This window comes from Geotrypetes seraphini, chromosome 9 (genome assembly GCF_902459505.1).
Source record: "Geotrypetes seraphini chromosome 9, aGeoSer1.1, whole genome shotgun sequence".
In the NCBI taxonomy this organism is placed as follows: Eukaryota; Metazoa; Chordata; class Amphibia; order Gymnophiona; family Dermophiidae; genus Geotrypetes; species Geotrypetes seraphini.
The window spans coordinates 54036240-54060235 of record NC_047092.1 but is presented as its reverse complement, the minus strand read 5'-3'; the positions used below and the strand labels follow the sequence as shown (position 1 = coordinate 54060235).

General features: G+C 41.2%; 1 protein-coding gene across 32 annotated transcripts in view; it reads left to right on the top strand.

The window, feature by feature from the left end:
• The window catches only part of FOXP2 (forkhead box P2), a 979918-nt gene that overhangs the window by 774023 nt on the left and 181899 nt on the right, over positions 1-23996 (top strand). For 25 of the 32 annotated variants that reach the window (XR_004540577.1, XR_004540578.1, XM_033957711.1 and 22 more), the window contains 2 exons: positions 9935-10111; positions 12710-12875. Coding sequence is in view for 30 of the 32 variants with exons in the window: in XM_033957711.1 (XP_033813602.1) it covers positions 9935-10111; positions 12710-12875 (343 nt within the window). In the remaining 2 variants the exon portion in view is untranslated. The remainder of the gene's footprint in view (positions 1-9934; positions 10112-12709; positions 12876-23996) is intronic. The other 7 variants (XM_033957720.1, XM_033957730.1, XM_033957740.1 and 4 more) reach the window with 3 other exon arrangements.

Sequence of the window (23996 nt, the reverse complement as noted above, 5' to 3'; positions counted from 1 at the left end):
ACTTTTGAGCCATATCAAGAAATATACGAATTGTGGCCCCAAATAACTGTTCATTTAAATGACGAAAATACAAACGCAAAATATATTCACAGTCACTTTCCAAAGCTAATTTAACTAATAGGGTTCTCCTTTCAGTTACCACCTCTAGTGAACTCTCTAAGAAGGTTGTCAAATCCAAATACCCCCCTTGAATCTCATTAGGGGTAGAAGCCACCCCAAAACTTTTTAACTGTAGATAATTAACTCTAACTATAGGAGGTAAATTTATCAGGTGGGATACACAGTACAGTGGTGCCTCACACAACGAACTTAATTGGTTCCAGGAGCAAGTTTGTTATGTGAAACGTTCGTTATGTGAAACGCGTTTTCCCATAGGAATACATGTAAAAAAAAATAATTCGTTCTGCAGCATAAAATATGCTAAGATGACATAAAAAAGATAAATTTTTTGTTATTATTTTTATTTAGATACATCTAAAAACATACATCTCCCTGTCCTTTTACTTCCACTATCTTCCTATCCCATCTCTATTCCCTTTTGTCCCTCTCCCCATGATCAATCATCTCACCACCTCTCTCTGCCCTCACCCTCAGGGTTCAAGATTGCTTCCACTCTTTTTCCTGTTGTTCTCTCTGCCTGTCACCCTATGATTTAGCATCCCTTCTGCCCTTGTCCAATATTTCCCCTTCTCTCCCTCCCTCTCATCCCCTGCTCCAACATGTGCTTTCAGCGGCCTTCTCCCCCCTTAAGCGTCTTTTCTTCTCCACTCCACCTTTCCTCCCTCCCTGCCTCCACCTTTGTGGCGCTTTTGCACCCGACCGACAACAGAACAGGCCCGGTCGGACAAATCTCCCTGTCCTGTAGCCGCGAATCTAAATTACCTTCTTACAGCAGCTGGATTATTGAAGCTGCTGTAAGAGGTAATTTAGATTCGCGGCTACAGGGCAGGGAGGTTTGTCGGCCGGGCCTGTTGTCGGTCGATCGGGGGACCTGACCAGCTGTGCACATTCTTCGGGGCGGACCGCCCCCTCCCCCCTCTTTCGTTCGCCATTGCCTTCTTCCTACCTGCCCTGCCGCAGCCGCACACAGCCGAACGGAAGTCTTCCTGATGTCAGCGCTGACGTCGGAGGAAGGGAGGGCTTTGCTTAAGCCCTCCCTCCGACGTCAGCGCTGACATCGGGAAGATTTCCGTTCGGCTGTGTGCTGCGACAGGGCAGGTAAGGAGAAGGAGACTACCCTCGCGGCTCGACCAACCCCGCTGCGATCCAACCCCGCAGGAACCCCGGACTTCGTTGTGTGAAACGAAGTCCGTTGTACGAATCAAGACATAAAGTTCGTTGTGCGCAGCGTTCGCTGTGCGAGGCGTTCGCTGTGCGAGGCACCACTGTATTTCCGTAAGATATTTTCTAACCATCTCAATAGGAGAGATCACCGGATATTTAGGAAAATTTAAAAGTCTCAAATTATTCTTCCTCAGCTGATTTTCAAAACTCTCCATTTTTCTGGCCATATATCTTTTAACAATCCAAACTCTACTTGTTTCATTTCGAAGAGTTTTGTTTCCTGTTTCTCTAGTTTTTCTTTCATTTGAGCAATATGTACACCCTGTTGCTCAACTTTAGAAAAGACTGTCCCATAGTTTGTATTTAAAGTAGAAAAACATAGTTTAAGATTAGCATCCATAACAGATATAGCTTGCCATAGTGCTTTCATATCAATTTTTGCAGGTTTCTCCAACACTCCAAACTTTATGCTGGTCCCTCCTGAAGCACCTCTCACCTCAGACCTGATGTGGGGCTGTTGATCCTCTCCCAGCTCACCCGCTTCCAACAGGGCTGGAGCTGGGCTCCCTCCTAAGCCGGACAGTGAGGATTCCAATCTAAGGAGCGACGCTTCCAGCTCTCCCTCCACCAGTGTACTTCTGGGTTGGAGCGGTATCATCCACTGCTCAGGGCTCAGTGATGCCCTATCTGCATGCATGAGGTCACACGAAAATGCCAGGCTTCCCCCCGAAGTAGGAAGTATAGACTCTCCCGCACGGGAGAACGCCTCCGTAATCGTTGCCTGCACCTACTGCTGCTGGGTTGCCAGCACCGCGGGAGGGACAATGCGGGTCGCTCCCTTTCTCTTCCCCATGTCCTCAGGTAAGGGAAGACTATTCAGCAGATTTGTCGCGGCTCAATAACGGAGCCTCCTCTCAGGCATCTGCTTCCGACGGCCATCCTTGATCTTCCGTCCCTGTTTATGTTTATTTACTCTTCCCCAATTCCAGTTATTGTGGGTTTTATTTCTTAAGCTCTCCAGGGATTGAGCATTTCTCAGTCTGAGGTGCAATCTTCTACTTCTGCTAATTCTCTCATGGCCAGCATGAGGACCCCCCCTCCACACACACACACACAAAAAAAAACCCAACAACATTCCCTGTGCATGGGAAGATATTCCATTTACTTTGTAGTCTCAAAGAAAGGGGACTCTGTCAGACCTGTTCTAGATCTCAAGAAGGTCAATTGGTTTTTGAGCATCAGGCATTTTCTCATGGAAACAATGAGATTGGTTATTGTGGTGGTTCAACCCAAAGAATTCCTGACTGCGCTCTATCTCAAGGAAGCATGCTTGTACATTCTCATCCAGCTACCACATCAGTGCTTTCTTCGCTTTGACATTCTAGGATAGCATTTTCAATGTCAAGCCATTACATTTTGTTTCACCATGGCTCCCTGTACGTTTTCCAAAGTAATGGTGATAGTGGTAGCTTTCTTCAGAAAAGAGGGGATCCGGATGCACCTCGTATCTAGACGACTGGTTAATTTGAGTCTATTCTCAGTAGGAAAGTTGGGTAACAAAATTGGGTGATTTCTCTGCTACAATCTTTAGGTTGGGTCATCAATTTCCCCAAAGGTTCTCTGAGCCTGACTCAGATTTTAGAACATCTAGGAGTCTACTTCAATTTGGCACAGGGAAAAGAGATCTTGTCAAGAAACAGGTATGAGAAATTACAGTCTCAAATTTGCTTCCTCCAGTCTCCCATCCTGATTGTATGGAACTACGTGCAGGTTCATGATTGTGACCTTGGAAGTGGTACCTCGGGCTTGCTTTCCAATGAGGCTGTTGCAGCAATTGCTTTTGTCCCAGTGGTCTCTGGTTTCTCAAGATTATGATTGCCGTTTTCACTAGACGACACAGGCCTACCACAGCATGTCGTGATGGCTGCAGAGTCGCAACCTGTTCCAGGGGATGTCTCTTGCATCCCCAGACCACGGATGTGAGTCCAACAGGATGGGGGTTGCATTGCTTACATTACTCAGTGCAAGGTACTTAGACTCAGAAGGAGACTCAATGGTCCATCAACTACCTGGAATTGAGAGCGGTATGCAAGGGTCTTTTGGTGTTTCAGTTCCTGATAGAGAGCAAGGAGACCAGAGTCGTGTCCAACAATGTCACAGCAGTAGCGTACATCAACAGGCAGGGGTGCACACAGAGCCTTCAACTTGCATACTACTCATTTGAGTGGAAGTTAATCTTCTCCTGTCGGTGGCTCACATAGCAGGAAAGTCCAACATACAGCCAGACTTTCTCAGCAGAAATGTATTGGATCCCGGAGAATGGGAACATTCACAAGAGACATTCAGTCTCATTGTGCAAAAACTGGGATTTCCAGAGATGAATCTCATGGCCTCAACTTTCAACACCAAAGTTCCTCACTTCTACAGCAGGTGCAGTGAGTTGGCGATGCATTAATTCTCCCATGGCCTCAGCAGGGTCTTCTGTATGTGTTTCCCTCCTGGCCAATGATAGGAAGGATTTTACATCAGATAGCTCAGTACCCAGGGAGGGTAATCCTGGTTTCCGGTGACACCAGGGCTGCTGTCTCAGGTAGAGAATATTAATGTACAACCCAATAATTATCACCTGTTGATTCCTCAATTATTTGATCTTATATCAAGTTTTACTTCCAAAGGTGTTTCAACAATATTTCTCTTCAACCAATCTTATTTATATCAATTTAAGACCTTTGTATGGATCTTCTGTTTGTAACTAGGCACCACACTGCCGGTTACTTTTTATTCTGCATTAGTCCAAATTTATTAAACAACTTTATTTTATTCTGTATTTTTTCATATATTTAATTTTTTTTAAAAAAACGATGTATCTATCATTTTTGTATATAACTCAAGCCTAATAGTTTTCATATTCCTATTGGCGCTGTGATTAAAAGGAACCCGTCACTTATCTTAACAGTAGACAGTTCCTCCTGCACCTCCCCCGACATGCATGTTTCAACTAGAAACTTTTCTTCAGTAGCGAGGTAAACTGCAATGGCAAAGAGACAAGATATACCCTTTATATTCAACTTATCCTTCAACAGTGCCTCAATATAATTTGAACTAGGACCTAAACATTTTAAACAATATAAAAATAGTTTGAAAAAACTAGCCAGCTTACCGTTTGTGGGAACAATTTTGAGCACCAAACATGGCCACACGCTCTAAAGGAGCCCTTAAAAAGCAGCTGACCCGGCACACCCCCGAACATGTGACATCCTACGGGGCTCAACTTCATATTAAGAGGTGTGTCAGAGCTTGTTTCAAAAGAAAAGTTTAAAAACTACAACCCCCACGGAGCGATTTCACAAAATAGTTAGCCATTCGATTTCTTCATTTAGCCCCTCAGGTACTAGGGACTTCAGTTTAAAAATCCACTTCTGTTCTTTAATGGCTAGAGCTTTCTGAATATTTCCACCCTCCCACCCTACAGTAACTTTGTCCATAATTCTCCATTTAATATCAGACCAAGTATGTCCCATCAACTGCCAATGTTTGACCAAAGGGGCAGTGTCTCTTTCAGTGCGGACACGGGATTTATGTTCATTCAGATGAATTTTTATGGAGCGCATTGTCCGTCCAATGTACACCTTATTACAAGGACATTGTATTAGATATACCACCCCCGTAGAGTCACAAGTGGTGCATCCATAAGTATAGTATATATTGCCAGTGGCAGGGTGGGTCCATGATTCCCCTGTCATTGCTAAACTACACCACTGACATCTGCCACAGGTAGTGTGTGTGCCCTTATGGATATCATTTTTGCAAGGCTTCCAAGTTTCCAAGTTTATTAAATAGTTTGATTTATCGCCTATTCAAAATTCTAGGCGATGTACAAATTGTTCAAAAATTTAGGTAACATACAATAATTTGGGTAAGAAAAGTAAACTTATTTAAATAGATATAAATACATTTAGGTGAGATATTTCTACGTATAATAATAAAACAAAAGGGAAGTTATTTAAAGGTTACATTCATTGTTAAGTTCAATAATTCAAGGGAAGTACATTAGGAAGGGAGACACTGACGATTAACAAAGAAAATTAGATTGGCAATGCAGAAGATTTTAGTCATTAAAAGCATCTGTAAATAGAAAACTTTTAAGTTTGGTCTTAAATTTTTCTAGGTTTTTTTCTTGTCTTAAATAGAGTGGGAGATCATTCCAGGACTGAGGGGCTGTTATAGAAAAGATTGTATTGCGCCTTGTGTTAATAACTTTTAATGAGGGGATAGCTAATAGATGTTGATCTTGTGATCTGAGAGATCTAGAGGTAGTATAAGGTATTAAGACTCTAAAAATAAAGGCAGGAGTTTTGAATTCTAAAGCTTTAAAGGTAAGTAAGGCTTATTTTTTACCAACTCCCCAATATTTTTAGTACGTTTATAGGAGAATATTGGTTTCTCAGGACATTCAGGGACCATTAATTTGGCCACATGCCAGTGTTTCAAAATTATTTTATTGATCTTCAAAGACAAAGGAGTAAACTTTTGCACAAAAATTATGCCTGTCTCTTCTTTGGTTTCCTGATAATTTAACAATAGTTCTCTCTGTGCATACTTGGCACAAATATAAGCCTGTTGAATGATATTTTCTGGATAACCCCGCTGATGAAATCTTTGTTTCATATTTTTCGCCTGTGATTTATATTCTTCCAAAGAGGAACAAATACGTCTGAGACGAAGGAATTGGCTGATAGGGAGGCTATTCTTTAATCCGATCGGGTGAAAGCTATGATATCGCAGCAAGCTGTTTCTATCTGTGCTTTTTCGGTATAGGGTGGTCTTGAATCCATTCACATCTTTCTGTATCATGATATCCAAAAAGGCAATTTCCCTGGTGTTGATAGTAGCAGAAAATTTGATGTTAGGCAAAATATTATTCAACCATTCAATAAAGTTCTCCAATTCTTGCATGGAAGCTGTCCAGATGAAAAAGATATCCAAGAATCTCTTCCAGATGTTAACATGTTTAAATCCCTCCGATTTATAGATATATTTCTCCTCCATGTTGGCCATATACAGGTTGGCAATCGAAGGGGCTACCGAGGCCCCCATGGCGATCCCATGGATCTATTGGAAATATTCATCATTGAACCAAAAATAATTCTGCGTTAAGACCAATTTGGATAGTTCCATAAGGAATTCAGGAGAAATTCTAGGGTTCAGCGTCTTATGACTAAAAATCTCTTGGAGTTGGAATCATGGTATAAAGCGCTGCTACGTCTAAAGTTACCAAAATCCAATCATCTCTGCTTGTGGTTATGTTTGCTAGTGTAGATAGCATATGCGTAGTGTCTTTGAGGTACGAGCGGATTTTCAGCACTTCATCCCTCAAGAATATGTCTAAAACTTTGATAGTGGTTCCAAAATTGAATTCCTCATGGACACAATAGGACGTCCTGGAGGGGTCTCAAGATTTTTATGAATTTGGGGCAAAAAATATATTTTAGGGTTAAAGGATATTCCTTTAAATATTCATATTCTTTCCTCATAATCATATTGCTCTTGAATCTTGGGGTGAGGGTTTGCTCAATTTTCAATTTGATATCCTCCGTCGGGTTATTAGGTAAGCATTTGTAATGACTGGTATTATTAAGTTGGTTATAAGCTTCAGTGTTGTATTTGTGTATTGATTGAATAACCGTCGCCCCACCTTTATCTGCCCGAGATATAACTATACTGGGGTCCTGGACTGGTGTAGAATAAAAAGTAACCGGCAGTGTGGTGCCTAGTTACAAACAGAAGGTCCATACAAAGGTCTTAAATTGATATAAATAAGATTGGTTGAAGAGAAATATTGTTGAAACACCTTTGGAAGTAAAACTTGATATAAGATCAGGTAGAGAATGACATGGGGACAAATTTTTCCCTGTCCCCATGGAAACTCATTTTCCCATCCTATCCCCGTGAGTTCTTTTCCTGTCCTTGCTCCATCCTCATCTGCACAAGCCTCAAACACTTTAAAATCATATGTTCAAGGCTTGTGCGTTTAAGGCAGAACTTACAGGAATGGGCAGGGACAGCAACAGCGAAAAAACTCACAGGGACAGGACAGGGAAATTGAGTTCCTGTGGAGACAGGGACAGATTTGTCCCTATGTCATTCTCTAGTCTCAGAGTCCCGTCCAGATGGAGGACCCCTCCCACTTTTGGTCTTAGAGCCTGGCTATTGAAAGGTCACACCTGAATCAGAAGGGGTACACAGAGGAGGTTATTACTTCTTTACTGCAAGTGTAAAAGAGATCTGTGTCCACAGCGTACGCCAGGGTATGGTGTATGTTCAGTTCAACAGGACATTGTGTCATTTTGGGCATTGCTGGCTCAAATTCTCGCCACCTTACAGGACGGTGTGTCTAAAAGGGTTAACGTATAATTTTTTCTGAGTTCAGGTGGTGGCTATCGTTTGTTTCAGAAGTCAGGTTTCCCATTCCTCTTTAGCTTCTCAACCAGATGTGGTAAGGTTTCTGAAAGGTTTTCAGCATCTTTGTCCTCCACTAAGGAAACTCTGCCTGGATTGGAGTCTCAGGCTGGTACTCCATAGTTTACAGGGCCCATTGAGCCCTTACACAAAGTGGCGCTCAAGGATGTCACCCTAAAGACAATGTTTATAGTCGTGATGGCATCAGCCAGACGTGTTTCAGAGTTACAGGCTTTGTCATGTCAAGATCCGTTCCTCCGTTTCTCAGAGGCTGGGGTGTTGGTGCGAACGATGCCTTCCATTTTTCCCAAAGTGGTCTCAGCTTTTCATGTAAATCAGTCACTTTTTCTTCCAACATTTTGGGAAGTGGTTCTTGTTTCTGTTCATTAGGATTGCTGGACATGCACAGGGTGCTCATATGTTGTCTTCAGGCTACTAATGATTTCAGGCGTACCAATCATTTGTTTGTATTATTCTCGGAATGCAACCAGGGAATGGCAGTTTCCAAGGCTTTGGTGGTTTGCTGGGTAAAGGAAACCATTGTTTCAGCCTATTTACTCAAAGGCAAACAGTTACCGTCTGCACTTCATGCTCATTCTACCAGAGCTATTACTACCTTGTGGGTAGAGTTCAGGGGATTTTCATTGAAAAAGATTTTCAAAGTGACAACTTGGTCCTTCGCGAACATTTTTCAAACATAGATTGTATGTGGCAGCGCAGGCCAGGATGTTCTTTGGAGCATCAGTGAGCTCTTTACCATACGTAAGGACTGCTTTGCTACATCCCACTAGTCTATGGTTTAATCTGCTGTTGACACTAAGGAAAGGAAAATTATGTTCTGACTTGATAATTTTCTTTCCTTCAGTCACAACAGATAATTCAGAGCTCCACCCATTCTCTGATTCTGTACGGCAATATCCCTCAGGGGATTGAGGGTGTTACATGTTTCCTGTCACAGTTAATTGTTGAGGTTTCTGTTCATTAGTTTTCTATTTTTCATCAGTTTATGGGAAAGAAGTTTTTTTTCTGATGTTTATTGTTCCTGATGGTTTGGCAAGAGCGATACTAATTGGTCAGGAGGCTTTCCATCCAAGAAGAGGACCTGCAAATCAGTACTCTCTCTCTCTCCACCTGATGGTAAATGGGTGCAGTCCCAGTAGCCTCTGGATTCATCTGCTGCAAATAAAGGAAAGAAAATTATCAGGTAAGAGCATAATTTTACCATCTTTACCACAGGAATAAACAATAGTAAATACTTTTGTATATCAATAGAACAAGGAGCATAATTTCAAGAGGTAATTTTTATTTACAGGGTTAACTATGATACTGAAAATTATGTGTCTGTTAATCTTTGGCTCCTGTTATGTTTAAACAGTTTGATGTCTTCTATCATGATCATTGCAAGCAAATCCCCTTCAAGTGTAATTCCGGCATCCTGCTGAACAAGTTGGCAGATTGTTTTGTTTTTTAGTAGAAGGTAGACAATTTCTTGTATGTGGGTTTTATATAATTTCATGCTACTGGCCAAATGCAGTTTGTCATTTGGCCTATAAAAAACATTTGTCATCATTTCCAAGATAAGGGGTCTAGATATAATTGTTTGTATATTTATATTAACTTTGCTATACTGCTCTTGGATTACAGTCTAATTTTTTATTTTTATTATTTGATTGGTCTTCTTGGGGCTTCCAGATCTGATCTGGGATTTAATACCATAAGTTTTCATTCACAGCTACTTGGGAATTTTGCTCTTATGTCTCTTCTCAACATATTTTGTCCACTTGTTGCAGCAACAATCCTGAGCCAAGAGGCAAACACTGGAATTTCTCCAAGGACCTTTCAGTTGTGAGCCCTGAACTCAGTGTTTATCTGTTGCTATTATGTACTTACCTGGATTCCTTCCCTGGAAACAGAAGGCCTGACCTAAGAATTTAAATCAGGTCTTCCGTTATGCACTGCCAGGGAGACATCTGGCTTGATTCTAATTCCAGATTTGTGCTAGCCTTTTGTTTAAGGGACTCTATAGGGTTTTAGAGTAATCTTCAAAAATAGATAATACTATTTAAGTCTGACTAAAGAACATGCCTATTTTACATCTAAGGAAAATCCCAATGGCTTCTTTACCATACAAAGGTGTAGATGAGTTTAAGGGATTTGTAATACTTGAAACTTTTGCCTTTATTTATTAAAGTCAAAATGGTTTATTCAGCAACAACTTCAAGAGTTTTACAAGAAACAGCAAGAACAGTTACATCTTCAGCTTTTGCAACAGCAACAACAGCAGCAGCAGCAGCAGCAGCAACAACAACAGCAACAGCAGCAGCAGCAACAGCAGCAGCAGCAACACCCAGGAAAGCAAATGAAAGAGGTATTTATAAGATGTTTCACTGGGTTTGAGGAGTGGAGAGAGAGAGAAACAAGAACAGGTTTGAATTTGCCTCTTGCTGTCAAAGATGCATTATGTGTTATGTAAAGATGAATTATGTGTTATGGGCAGACTTGCACGGTCTGTATATAGCCGTTTGGGGGAGGATGGGCTGGAAAGGGCTTCAATGGCTGGGAGGGTGTAGATGGGCTGGAGTAGGTTTTGACGGAGATTTCGGCAGTTGGAATCCAAGCACAGTACCAGGTAGAGCTTTGGATTCTTGCCCAGAAATAGCTAAGAAGAAAAAAATTTAAAAATTTAAATTGAATCAGGTTGGGCAGACTGGATGGACCATTCGGGTCTTTATCTGCCGTCATCTACTATGTTACTATGTATATTTAAATCTAGTAACAGTGATAGAAGAAATCCCTTTTTTCCTATTTTTTTAAAGATGGGACTATAACCCACTGCCACTGTTGCCTAATATTCACTAATGAACCATAGTGTACAAAGAGCTTGGGCAACATACCGATAATCTTGTATTCACAGATGTTCTAATATGGTGGGAGAGCCTTATTGCTCGAGTCTCCAGTGGCTCCCAGTTTATTTTAGAGTTCATTTTAAATGTCCTTGTGTTGTTTTAAAATCCTATATGGTATCTTTACTCCTCTCCTTCCTTTATCTTGGAATGCTTACAGACTTTCTTTTGCAAGAGGTAACCAACAATTTAACTTATCTCTTCCTTCCAAAAAAGGGATTAAAGGAGTCAAGATTTTTAGTCAATCTTCCATTTCTTTTAAGGAGTTCCGGCTCACTTCAATTTTTTTGCGAATCTTTAAAAACTATTTTATTTGCTAAACACTTTGAAATTAATTTCCCAAAATTTAGGGCTCTTTTACGAAGGTGCGCTAGGGGCTTAACGCATGGAATAGCGCATGTTAAATTGCCATGCGCGCTAGCCGCTACCGCCTCCTTTTGAGCAGGTGGTAGATTTTCGGCTAGCACGCGCTAATCCGGTGCGTGCGATAAAACCGCTAGCACACCTTCATAAAAGGAGCCCTTAGTCTTATTTTTTATGGTTTTTATTTAAGTTAATTATTGTAAACTGAGTCGAGCTTTCTTAAGAATGATGACTCGGTATATAAAGCCAAGCCTTAGATTAGATTAGATTATTTTTTTCTCAGTTAAACAACTCAAAGAGCATTCAGATTTTGCCTACTCTAATAAAAAGGAAAAGGCTGAGCATAGATTTCAAAGTCACATGCCCCTGATTAATGAACTGCTACTGTAGGTTTGGACTGGTGAGTAGAAAGTTACAGTTTGATGTGCTCATAAATCAAGCTGACAAGCTGGCTTCTCAGGCCTAGCCTGCACTTGTCAGCAAATTGCATCAAATATAAACATAATATAAACAAAACATGTTGAAGTAGGTAAATTGATCAGCAGGTATCCTAGACGTTGTCTTCAAGCTGCCCATTATGCGAACGTACAGGAAACTGTTCTGACCTCCTGAGGCTTTATTTCTGTTTGGATTTGTGAATAGAATTTCAGACAGCCATCAACTATAGAATAGAAATTGCTGCTCCCTTATTTCTCCTGAGAGTTTGAGCAATCCACATGACTTGCTCCATTATGCAGTCTGTTTTCTAGTGAGTGCATCAGAAGTTTCTTTTTTCCCCCAAAAAGGAAAGGTCTTCCACAACAGCTTGTCTTTCTCTGAAGTGTGACTGCCTTCATATATCCTTCTGAGTCCAAAAAAAACCTCCTTCAGCTTGTTTTGTAATGCCTTACAAAATTGGAAATTTTATTTTTTTCTTATAATGGGGCACTTTTTGGCCTTGACTATAATGTAGAATTTAATTTATTCCAACAAGAGGAAAGACCGAACTAACAGGCCAGGGAAATGAAGGCTACATCCAAGTTTACTAATAGATCACTAGAGATTTTATTCATGGGCCACTGTGGACCAAACTTACTCAACTGGAAAAGCAAGGCTGTCTTTAAAACACAGACTTTTTTTAAGCATAGATACCATGAGTAGCAAAGTGTAATTTTTTTCCAAAGTGCTAGTATACTTTTGTTGACCCTGCTCCCAGTGCTTATCTATCTATCTAGAAAATCTCACTCATTTTTTTCATTCCCTTCTGTAAAGGGATGTAAATATAAGAAATTTCAGGAACGATTGCTAACTTTTCAGGCAGCCTTATGGACTAGAGATTTAACTCATATATTCATATTCCCAAATTCGTATCAACAATTTCGACGTGCCTTAAAAAGTATCTTTTTAGGGAATCTTTTGGAAGTTAGATATTGGATGTTTATTCATTTGTATTACTAGTCTTTGTGAACCGCATAGAACTTAATGGTATTTGCGGTATGCAAGTGAGTTATATGTTTTATGGGATTTTTTTTAATATTATCTATTTTGTTTATTTGAAATGATGATAAACTTTAAAAAATACACATTAATTCAATGTAAGCTTTCACAAAGCACATTACTATTTTAGTACCTAAGATGAAAAGGTAAAGCAGTTGAGTTTATATTTCCCCGTGGATCGCCTTCATTTTATGCTTTTTGTATTGCTTTGTTTATTTTGTTAGCAGCAGCAGCAGCAGCAGTTGGCAGCCCAGCAGCTTGTCTTCCAACAGCAGCTTCTCCAGATGCAACAACTTCAGCAGCAACAGCATCTGCTGAACCTTCAACGTCAGGGACTTATTTCTATCCCACCTGGCCAGTCTGCTCTTCCAGTCCAGTCTCTACCACAAGGTAATAATAACATTTAACCAACCTTGTTCCGAATAACCCATCACTAATGAGAATGCTCACTTAAACATTTAATACTACTGGTCCCAAAAGCATAGGAATGAAGGTATCTGATGCTTTGTGTAATCTACAACTGATGTAGATACTGAAATATTTTAATTAGCTTAGTTCTTTTTATTCGTTTCCATGGTATATAGTTAAACAACATGTGTGATATATAGTGGAACATCAGTGACAAAATATGAGCTATTAAAATACTTCATAAAATAATTATTGCATTAAACTTCTATTTTGCACCAAAACATTTTACTGTATATGACCATAAATGTTTGTTTTTTGCGGTGGGGGACAATGGGATGCTTAGATACAAAGTGCTAGGTTAATTTTATGAAGCTTTATCTGTTTGTAAATGCTGTTTTATACAAAGAAAAGGGCTTTTATAAAATTGTGCAACATCATAAGCATTTAAAAAGTAGCCACATGGAAAGAGTATACCTACTTTTATGCAATCTGCATGTAGGTGTTCCCAGTGGTGGAGTTTGGGGGAACAGAGGAAGAATTGTAAATGATGTATGCTAATTGTTTATAAGATACAAGTACATGTACTCATTTATATTGCTTTACAATTGGTGTAAATTTGTGCAGGGCATTTGTGCACTGTTGGGGCTGGTTCAGAGAGTCTGTGTTATAAAGGCACATAAATGTCCATGTTAAATTTATAAAATAGGCTTAAATAGGCACCTTTTTGGACCTATTTAAGGTATCCTTTTTCTTTAAAAGGTGCTACTTTTACCACGCATTGCCAGAGGGGTGCACAAAGGGACATGTCAATTTGTACACCATTCTGTGAGGTACCTAGGGTAGATAATCAAAAGGATTTAACCAGGTGGGAAGGCTCATGCTAGTTATATCCCATTGGCTTGTCAGCCCCTAAGCATATACTCTGTGGCTCTTAATTGTCCTTTGAGTATGTGCTCTGACTTCCATAATGCTGTTAGTACTGGGATAGGCCAGGGTGGAGTAAGGACAAAGTCAGGACTTATCCAGTTGGTGGCAATTTTAAGTTTAACAGGTAAGTAAGTGCCTGGATAAAATTAGGTCAACAAAAAAAATGCTAGCTTTATCCAGCCAGTGGTATAACTATCAAGCAGAATATGGATAACTTCTGGCAATGAGCTGTGACACCAGATTAGACTTGATAAATCTCTTGAACACAGTCCTTATAACAAGTCGTGCTTAAATGTAATAGTAACAATTATCTAATGACCTCAATGTTTGTAGATCAGATATATAAAACTATTTTTGTAAGATCTTCAGAAATATCTCTTACATATGACATTATCTATCCATTGAATATCTGCTGCTAGCTTCTTCATTGATCTACATTTTAATAGATTTCCATTTTTTTTTTATTTTGAATTATTATACCAGTGTGCCTCCTGAGATTTCAGGTGTGCCGAAACACACTGGTGAGGAGGAGAGTCATCCACGCCAGCTGCCTGCCTTCAGGACATGCCTCTCGCAGCGAGAAGCACGTCCTGAAGGCAGGCAGCTGGTGTGAATGACTCTCCTCCTCGCTTGCGTCTCTCCTCCTCACTCCGTACCTCCCCTCCTTTCAGCTCCCTCCACTGAAGCAGCCAGATGGGCCTACGCGCATGCGCGTACGTCGATGCAATGGCATCACACATGCGGGTGACATCAGCGCGTCGATGACAGCACATATCCGGGTGCCTTCCGGCCGGGTTACTGCTTTTAGTGACTGCTGGCTGGAAAATTTGCGACACACTGTATTATACACTCTTTCCTATAGTCCAATATAATGGTACTTGTCTTAGAAATGTGCTTGCTGAGACACAATGCCGATATGCATATTTTTGCTTTTCAAGTACAATAGGTGAGACATTCTAAACAGATGGGTTATTTCCCCATAACCATGTACTACAGAAAGAATCCACTCCAGATTTTTCATTCTGCCTCTGCTGTACTTTACTGGATTCTCTAGCTCCATCTACAGTTCTTTCCTTCTGCATGCATGCCTGCAGGAGTGTTTGTTATGCTCTCCCCATTTTATTATTTTATTAGGTGTAATTTTGTCCCTTTTTCAGGAATTCTGGTGCTTGGAGCGATTTCAAAGCTCTGCCTGCTTGAAAATACACAGACTTCGGTCTGTAACTGACATATCGATCCCACTGTGTACCTGTTAGCCAGCCTGCATAGTTTTCTATGGAGTTCAGGGCCATCCTTCATATGGTCTCCCTTACTGTTAAGCAGGGGTTGAGCAGCAGGGTCTTTCAGGGTGCTGGCTGAATCTTCACACCTCTGCTTGTCTCAGTGCGCATCCATTGCTCAGCAGGGGTAGAGGTATAGTCAGGCATAGGAGTCTGACTGGCTGATTTGCAGAAGAATTGCCAACATTGTGGCAATGAAATTTGTCATCCAACTATTATGTGAGAACTGAGGCAGGCTGCAGCACAGATCTTCTGTCAGGTCACAACGAGTACTGGCTGTCAGCCTGTAGAATGAATCGGGAGAGTTTGGAAAAGTGGGGTTTTGAGTGTTTCTGCATGTTCCCCTGTGTTTCCCCTCCTGAAAAATCCTAAAAATCGCCATTTTAGGAGTTTGGGAAGAGTGAAAAATATTGAGATTTTGGTGCAAATATTTTATGGGGGCCATCTTGGATTTATAGCAATCTTTTTTTCTAAAGCTCCTTGCTTCTTCCAAACTGCAAATTTTGCCTAGAAACCTGCTTAAATGGAGTCCTTGGGCTCAAATTTAGTGCTTTTAGCGTGTCCTTGCACCATGTGTCCGTCACACAGCTGGGGGAGGCGACAGCATTTAGTGTAGCCTCTTCCCTGCTGAAGCAGGTGACCAAATGCTCAGCTAACCCAGTGGGGTGGCCTTTGTTGCTTTCAGGGATTGGCATGGCTTATAGTTCCATTTGCCTGGCTGCGGATCCTCCACAGCCTAAGAAACGCAAATTTAAGTCATCTAAGGGTAACTATACCCCAGGAGTCAGATACTTTTTCTAAATTTATAAAATTTTTGTGGTCTGAATTTTAGAACAAGTGTTCTCCCCCTGAGCAAAGCAAAAAACCAAATCCAAGGAGGAAAACAAGGTTCAACTGTCTGCAGTGAAAAACAAACCAGAACAAACAAAGCAAAAAACTGCAGACCTTGTACACGATGCAGGCAGGCTTTATTATGACAAGTAAATTTTAGGTTAAAAACCTTTTACCAGGTGAGGGACCCACCTGGTAAAAGGTTTTTAACCTAAAATTTACTTGTCATAATAAAGCCTGCCTGCATCGTGTACAAGGTCTGCAGTTTTTTGCTTTGTTTGTTCTCCCCCTGAGCAGTCATAATCCACCTCCGCGACGTCTCTTAGTGGTGTTGTGCCTTTAGGCATGTCCTCACCTCAACCTACTGCTGCTTTCATACTGCCTATTTCTGATCTGGAGGACCCTGATGCAGATGTTTTGCTTACTGATACCTTGTTTTCAGGTACAGCACTTCCAGGAACAGGAGCTCAGGGGCTGTGTGCTGGATCTGCAGATCCCTCTGTGGTCTTGGATCCTGGGGGTGATCCTATTGTCCTGCGCTTATTTAAGTTTGCTGCTCTGCTGGACCTTATTTCTGAGTCTTTGCAGGAACTGAACTTAGTCACTCAACTGGCTCCTTCCTTTTCTTCTTCCTGGCTTTGTGGTGTATGCTTGCAGTCTGCTATCTTTCCCTGTCACCCTGATATGAGCGTTCTGGTCTCGGAACAGATTGACTTTCTGGATGGTGCTCTGAAAATTGCTAGAGCTATGTCATGCTTGTATCTTCTGGCACAGGAGTTTCAGCAACTTTTGGGTCAGCCCAGAGTGGATTATTTGGTGACACAAGTGATTAAGCGCATTTCTCTTCCCAGTGAGAGTAGTGTAGTGTTAAAAGATATGCAGGACCGCCTTGTGGATGTGGTCCTCAGGAAACTCTTTGACACAGCTGCTTTAGGCATCAAAGCTGCTTTGGAACGTCTTTTGTTGCACGCGCCTGTCTCTCTCGACTGCGCACACTGGAGAGCAAGGTGATGAATTCCCCTCCTCAACTTCTTTTGGCTGGGACAGATTATATGGCCGATGCATTGTATGACCCTTTGTGAGTTTTGGCAAAGGTGTTGGCATACTCCATCTCTGCTCTGAATCAAACAGTGGGCTGATGATTCAACTTCCAAGGCTACTTTGGCCAGACTGCCTATTAAGGGGCAGTTATTGTTTGTTTGGGACTTCTTCATGGATTCTGTGATAGACTATCACTCTAAGACTCTGCCTGATAGCAGACCCAGACCATCCAAGGGTTCTGGCACATTCTACATCCAAGGGTTCTGGCACATTCTACCAGGAGTGTGGCTTCTTTTTGGGTCGAAGATTGATTTGTCTCCCCTAAGGAGACTTGCAGGGCAGTAACGTGGTCTTCTTTTCACACATTTGCCAAGTTCTACAGAGTGAATGTGGCAGCAAGACAGGACTCTGCTTTTGGTCCTCGGCCTTAAGGGTTGTCACAGCAAGCCCGGCCTAGCTTTTTGAGGGCTGCTTATTTACATCCCATCTGTCTAGAATGTCTCTTTTGTTGCACTAGAAAAAGAGATTATCCCAGGACAAGCAGGCAGCATTAAATATATATGAGTGACATCATCCACAGAGCCCCGGTACGGACAGTTTAAAAGTACATTGCCACTTTAAGAACTTAAGAAAATTTGAGAACCACCTGCACTGCGCATGCGCGAGTGCTTACCCACCTGGCGTAGGCTCACGGTACCTCAGTTTATAGTTTCCCGTGGAGCTAAGAAATCGTGTTTTTGAACGCTGTTTAAAAAATTTTGTATTGCCTTCCCACTCACACATTATTTCTTCTGTTTTTATAATTTTTTTAAGTATACAGTACATTGACTTCCTTGGTAATGGTCCAGTCTAAGCATAAGGTCACCAGGTCCTGTGGTACTGATACTGGCTCTCCAGAACGGCATCGATGTTCCACGCCTAAACGTAGACCATATCATCGTAGGTCCAGTTCTCCATCGATGCCCCGCTCCAGTTTGAGGCATCGTCATTCTTCCTCTGCATCTCAACGCTCCAAATCCAGTAAACATCGTTCCTCTTCAGTAGCTTCAAAAAGAAAACATTGCTCTCCTTCATGGTCTTTTAAGAGTAAAAGAGTGTCACATCATTCATCCTCCTCTTCATCGGATCGACACCAAACTCGACGTCAGCATCAATCCTCTCAACGCACTTCTCCAGGAAAGCTCTTTTATGACTGATTTACAGTCTGACTTAGCTGAGGACTTAACCGAGTCTACAACGGAGGCTTATGACACTACTTCGGGAAAAGTCTCCACAAAAGTCTCCACCAAGGGCTAAATCTCCTACTTTTTTACAAAATGTATTTGGCATTTGGGCAAAGAGCTCCCAGTTAAGCTAGAAACTGACTCTGCCTACAGTGCTGAATACTTGGAGGCTTTAGACTATGATGAGCCTCTTAAAGAACTTCTCAGGCTACCTTTGCATGGTATTCTCAAAGAGACTCTTCACAAGAACTGGGAAATGCCCCTAACCATTACAGTGGTACCCAGAAAATTGGATTCTCTATACAGTATAAAATAATTTCTTCTCTGGGTTTTGACAAAATAGCTTCACCAGTCCCTTATGGTAGAGTCAACTTTGAAAAAAATCTACTCCATTGAGATTCTATGCCCCAGTGCCACCAGGCCATGGAGGGCACACTAAGGACAAATGTGGACGTCGCCTGGACCAAAATTCCATGTTTGCAAATAGGGTTCTAAATTACAATTTCTATATTTCCTGCTATGTAAAGCACCTTGTTAAGAAATTGCCTTCTTTTGATAGATAAATTCCTCCACAACATTTACAAGAATTTCATCATATATCTCGCACCCTTAACCCTAGCTAGAAAATATATGGCAAGATCGGATTATGATGCATTTTAGTTATCTTTCAGAGCCTCATCTATTTCAGTAGCAATGAGACATCTCGCATGGCTAAGAGTCTAAGATATGGATATCAATCTTCAGGACAGATTAGCCAACATTCCCTGCTTGGGGGAAGAATTGTTTGGTGACTCTATTGAAAATGCCTCACAAAAGCTTACTGATCATGAGATACATTGAGATGCTTTGGTTAAATCCAAGTCTAAGCCTTCAACATCTATTGGCTATTCCATCATTGAAAGTTATAAACACTAGACGGCTTACTATTTTTTCAGTGACCGCACCACAATCTTGGAATAATCTTCCTATTTATATAAGAGAAGAAAAGAACTTAGTTAATTTTAAGACTAAGCTTAAAAGTTTCTTATTCAACGATGCTTTTAATTAATATTCAATGATGTTCTTAGTTAATAAACAACTTTATAATCTTTCTTAATCTTTTATTTTCTTATTTATGCTTTTATTCCCTCCCTATTGTTGTAATCCTGAAATATAAAATTTGATACATAATGTAACCCTTTAAATATCGTTTTCCTAATGTTTCATGATTGTAAGTTTTTGTAATTATGTAATTTTATTTGCCTATGTAATAACTACCCCAAGTTTTTATTTATTCATTATTGATTGTATATCGCCTAGAATGTAGAATAGGCGATTAATCAAATTACATAATAAACTTGATAAACTTGATATACTTGATAAATCTTTTAAATCTTCTTCATATCAAAGGTGTTTTATAAAATTGAATAAAGAATTTATTTTAAAAAAAGGTGTTTTTCTTTGAAACCAGGTGCTCCTCTTAGACTGCAGCAGAAAAAACAACAGTGCCCTAAAAAATCTCAATCAGAAGCTCCTCAAAACTCTGCTCATTCTTTTTGACGGACTTCTAGAGAGCATAGCCACTGTTCCTATTTCTCAGCCTCTTCCTCAACCAATCAGATGTCGGCTCCAGCTGTGTTATCCTTGTTGGTAACCGATAACCACAGATCTCTGGGTGCTAAAAGTCATTTTAGAGGGATACTCTCTTCACTTCATCAATATGTTTCTAGATCATCCGCCAAGAGAGTCTTATTTCAACCCTCAGCAGCTGTCCCTTCTTCTTCGGGAGATAGAATCCCTCCTTCTCAATGCTATAGAGGAGGTCCCACCTGCACAGAGGAACCAGGAGTTTTACTCCTGGTATGTTCTCATCCCAAAGAAGAAGGGATGTCTATGTCCAATCTTAGACCTCAGAGGCCTCGACAGATTTCTAGAGAAGGAAAAGTTTTGGAAGTTGTCCCGGGCAACTTTATATCCCTGGCTATGCTCTCTAGATCTCAAAGAGGCTTATACTCACATTCCAGTTACTCTGACCTGCAGGAAATTCCTCAGATTTCAGGTGGCACAGCGCCATTATCAATACAAGGTGCTGCCCTTTGGCCTTGCGTCTTCTCCCAGAGTATTCACCAAGTGCCTGGTGGTAGTGGCAGGGACATTGAGAATTCAGGGTCTCCAGGTATCTCCTATCTGGGCGATTGGCTGATCAAGATGCAACCTCTAAAGGGGTGATTTCAGCGACTTGCCTAACAATTCTCTTCCTTCAGCAGTTTGGGTTCAAAATCAATTTTCCCAAATCCCAACTTCAACCCTCTCAGACTCTGCAATTTATCAGAGCTCTGCTAGATACATTCATCTCAGAGCATTTCTCCCTCAGCAAAAACTAGAAAATTTGGTTCATCTTTGCGCTCGGACTTCTAACCTGTCATCACTCTCAGCCAGGAAAATTATGATATTACTGGGTCACATGGCTTCCATGGTTCATGTTACTCATTCATCTCAGGACACCTCAATGGACTCTCGCATCTCAGTGGTCTCAAGCTCTCGACTCATGGTCACTCTCGACATTATGGTCACTCCTGCACTTCGACAATCTCTGCAGTGGTGATGAATTCTTCCAATCTTTCCAGAGGATTATTGTTCCACACACCTCCACATCAGTAGGTTCTGACAACGGACTCATCCACCTACACTTGAGGAGCTCATCTGGATGGTCTTCGCACTAAAGTTCACTGGTCTGCCCAGGACCATCTTTGCCATATCAATCTGTTGGAACTCCGAGCAATCTACAATGCTCTCAAAAGCTTTTCACCACATTGTTACCAACTATGTCCTTCTTATCCACATGGACAATCAAGTTGCAATGTATTACATAAACAAGCAAGGCAGCATGGGCTCTCTCTGTCTTTGTCAGGAGGCCCAAAAGATTTGGACTTGGGCAATTGCTCACAACATATTCCTGAAAGCGATATACATTCAAGGAGATAAGAATTATCTTGCAGACAAACTCAACAGGTTTCTTCAGCCACCTGAGTGGATGCTCAGTTCTGCATCACATCTCTCAGGGGGGACTCCTCACATAGTTTGTTTGCATCCCTCAAGCTGCTCCAGTTTTGCTCCAGGCAGTTCTCTCCCCAATAGCTAGAAGCGGATACTTTTCTACTGGATTGGATACAGAAGTTTCTCTATGTGTTTCCTCCAATCCCTCATCCTCATGCTTGTCAAGCTCAGAAAGGAGGAGGCCACCATGATTCTCATAGCTCCTCGGTGGCCCAGACAACCCTGGTTTTCCCTTCTACTTCAACTCATTATCAAGGAAACAATCCATCTTTAGATTTGACCATCTCTTCTCACACAAAGTCACAGATTTCTTCTGCATCCCAATCTTCAGTCATTGCACCTGACAGCTTGGTACCTCTCTGGCTGACATCAGCTGATCTTCATCTTTCCGAGCCTGTCAGACTCATTTTGGAAGCATCAAGAAAACCGTCTATGCAACAGTGTTATCAACACAAATGGAAGCGGTTTTCCATGTGGTGTACTCTTCATCATCATGATCCTAAATCCACCTCTGTATCTTTCATATTGGATTTCATTCTACATTTATCCAATTCAGGTCTCAAGACCACTTCAATTAGAGTTCACCTCAGTGCTATCAACGCTTTTCATAGACCAGTTGATGAAAAACCTCACACTTCTCATCCTCTTGTAGCCAGATTTATGGAAGGACTTTTCCAAAGTCAAGTCTCTTCTCAAACCACCTCCAGTAGTTTGGGACCTTAAAGTGGTTCTTGCTAGACTAATGAAGCATCCTTTTGAACCAATTTTCTCAGCTCATCTTTAATATCTCACCTGGAAAGTGGGTTTTCTGATCTCTCTTACATCTGATCGAAGAGTAAGTGAACTTCAGGCACTGGTGGTGGATCCACCATTCACAGTGTTTCATCATGACAAAGTGGTGCTTCCCATTTATCCAAAGTTCCTTCCAAAGGTAGTCACTGAATTCCATCTCAATCAATCCATTGTGCTTCCATTGTTTTTTTTCCTAAGCCTCATTCTCATCCTGGAGAAACGGCTCTTCATACTTTGAACTCTAAATGAGCTTTGGCCTATTACTTACCACGTACTCAGCCACATAGGGCATCTCCTCAACTCTTCATCTCCTTCAATCCTTAACAAGTTTGGACATCCTGTTTCCAAAAGAACTATTTCTACCTGGTTGGTGGCTTGTATTGCCTTCTGTTATGCTCAGGCTAGGCTGCAACTGGGGAGTCATGTCACAGTCCACAAAGTCCATGCTATGGCAGCTTCAGTTGCTTTTTTACGTTCCACTTCTATTGATGAAATCTGTAAAGCTGCTACTTGGTCCTCAGTTCATACATTCACATCTCACTACTGTTTGGAATCTTATTCCAGAAGGGATGGTCACTTCAGTCAAGCAGTTTTGCTAAATTTATTTTCTTAATGGCCAACTCTCCCTCCATCCCATTGTGGTAAGCTTAGGAGTCCCACATGTGAAAATATGCTGCCTGTTTGTCCTGGGATAAAGCACAGTTACATACCATAACAGGTGCTATCCAGGGACAGCAGGCAGATATTCTCACAACCCTCCCACCTCCCCTGGTTGGCTTCTTAGCTTGCTTACATAACTGAGGTACCATGAGCCTACATCAGATGGGAAGGCACTCACGCATGTGTGGTGTGGGCAGTTCTTGAACTTTCTTAAGTTCTTAAAGTGGGCTCCGTGGATGATGGTCACCCACATGTGAGAATATCTGCCTGTTGTCCCTGGATAACACCTATTACGGTAAGTAACTATGCTTTATGTACTTACTCTGGTAAGCTCTTTTCCAGTAGATAGATAGGTGAGACATTCTAGACCTCTGCCCAGTCCTTCCTGTGTCTGCCTACTGTTTCAGTCTGTTTATTCTTCTCCTAGCTGAATCTTGGATGCCTGTCAGCCCTTGGAAGCTGGGAAGAATTTTTTTTAGTTTCATATGGGAGTAATTTCTGAGCTCCTTTGAAGCCTGTGTTGGTGGTTAACATTACTGTTGAGTTAATTCTTGAGCAGAACAGTTTGTTTAAGCTTGTTGCTACAGGTGCCTCTACTTCACATGTATTGGGTGGCTCTCAGTGCTTTGGTATTAAACGTAGGTGGAGCTAGAGAACCCAGTGAAGTTTAGCAGACGCAGAATGAAAAAAAATCCAGAGTGGATTCCTTCTACAGCACGCAGCTATGGGCAAATAACCCATCTGTCTAGAATGTCTCACCTATCTACTTGAAAAGAGCTTACCAGGGTAAGTACATAATCTCTTTTTCAACTGTGTCAGTGCAAGGTCCTCTAAAAGCAAAAAACACCATAGTTGAAATTGAATCAATCACTTCCAAAGCATAAAATTAATCCAAACTTAGTTCAAAATATTGTGGTACTTAAAGTATAGTGTCACACATCATCCTACTGTCAGCCTTATACATTGCAAAAAGGCTACCCAGTGTCCAAGATGCTTTTAAATCAGTCCAACTTATGATGTCAGCTTCCAACATGCCATAATTCATTGGTCACTGAAAGATATACTTCATATGAGAAACATCCAATCCAATTTGGCATTTAAACCTTGCAGTTCAAGAGTGTGTAAATCAAAGATCTAACACTGCTCTAGTTAAGCAAAGTCTTAAAATTGCTACCCTCCCATCCTACTATTATTTCTTCTACATTTCACCATTTGAATTCCATTATAGCATGTCCAGCTGATTCCCAATGAGATACTAATGGTGCTATTGGTGTACAGTTCTTTAATCTAGATTTATGTTCTGTTAGATGTTT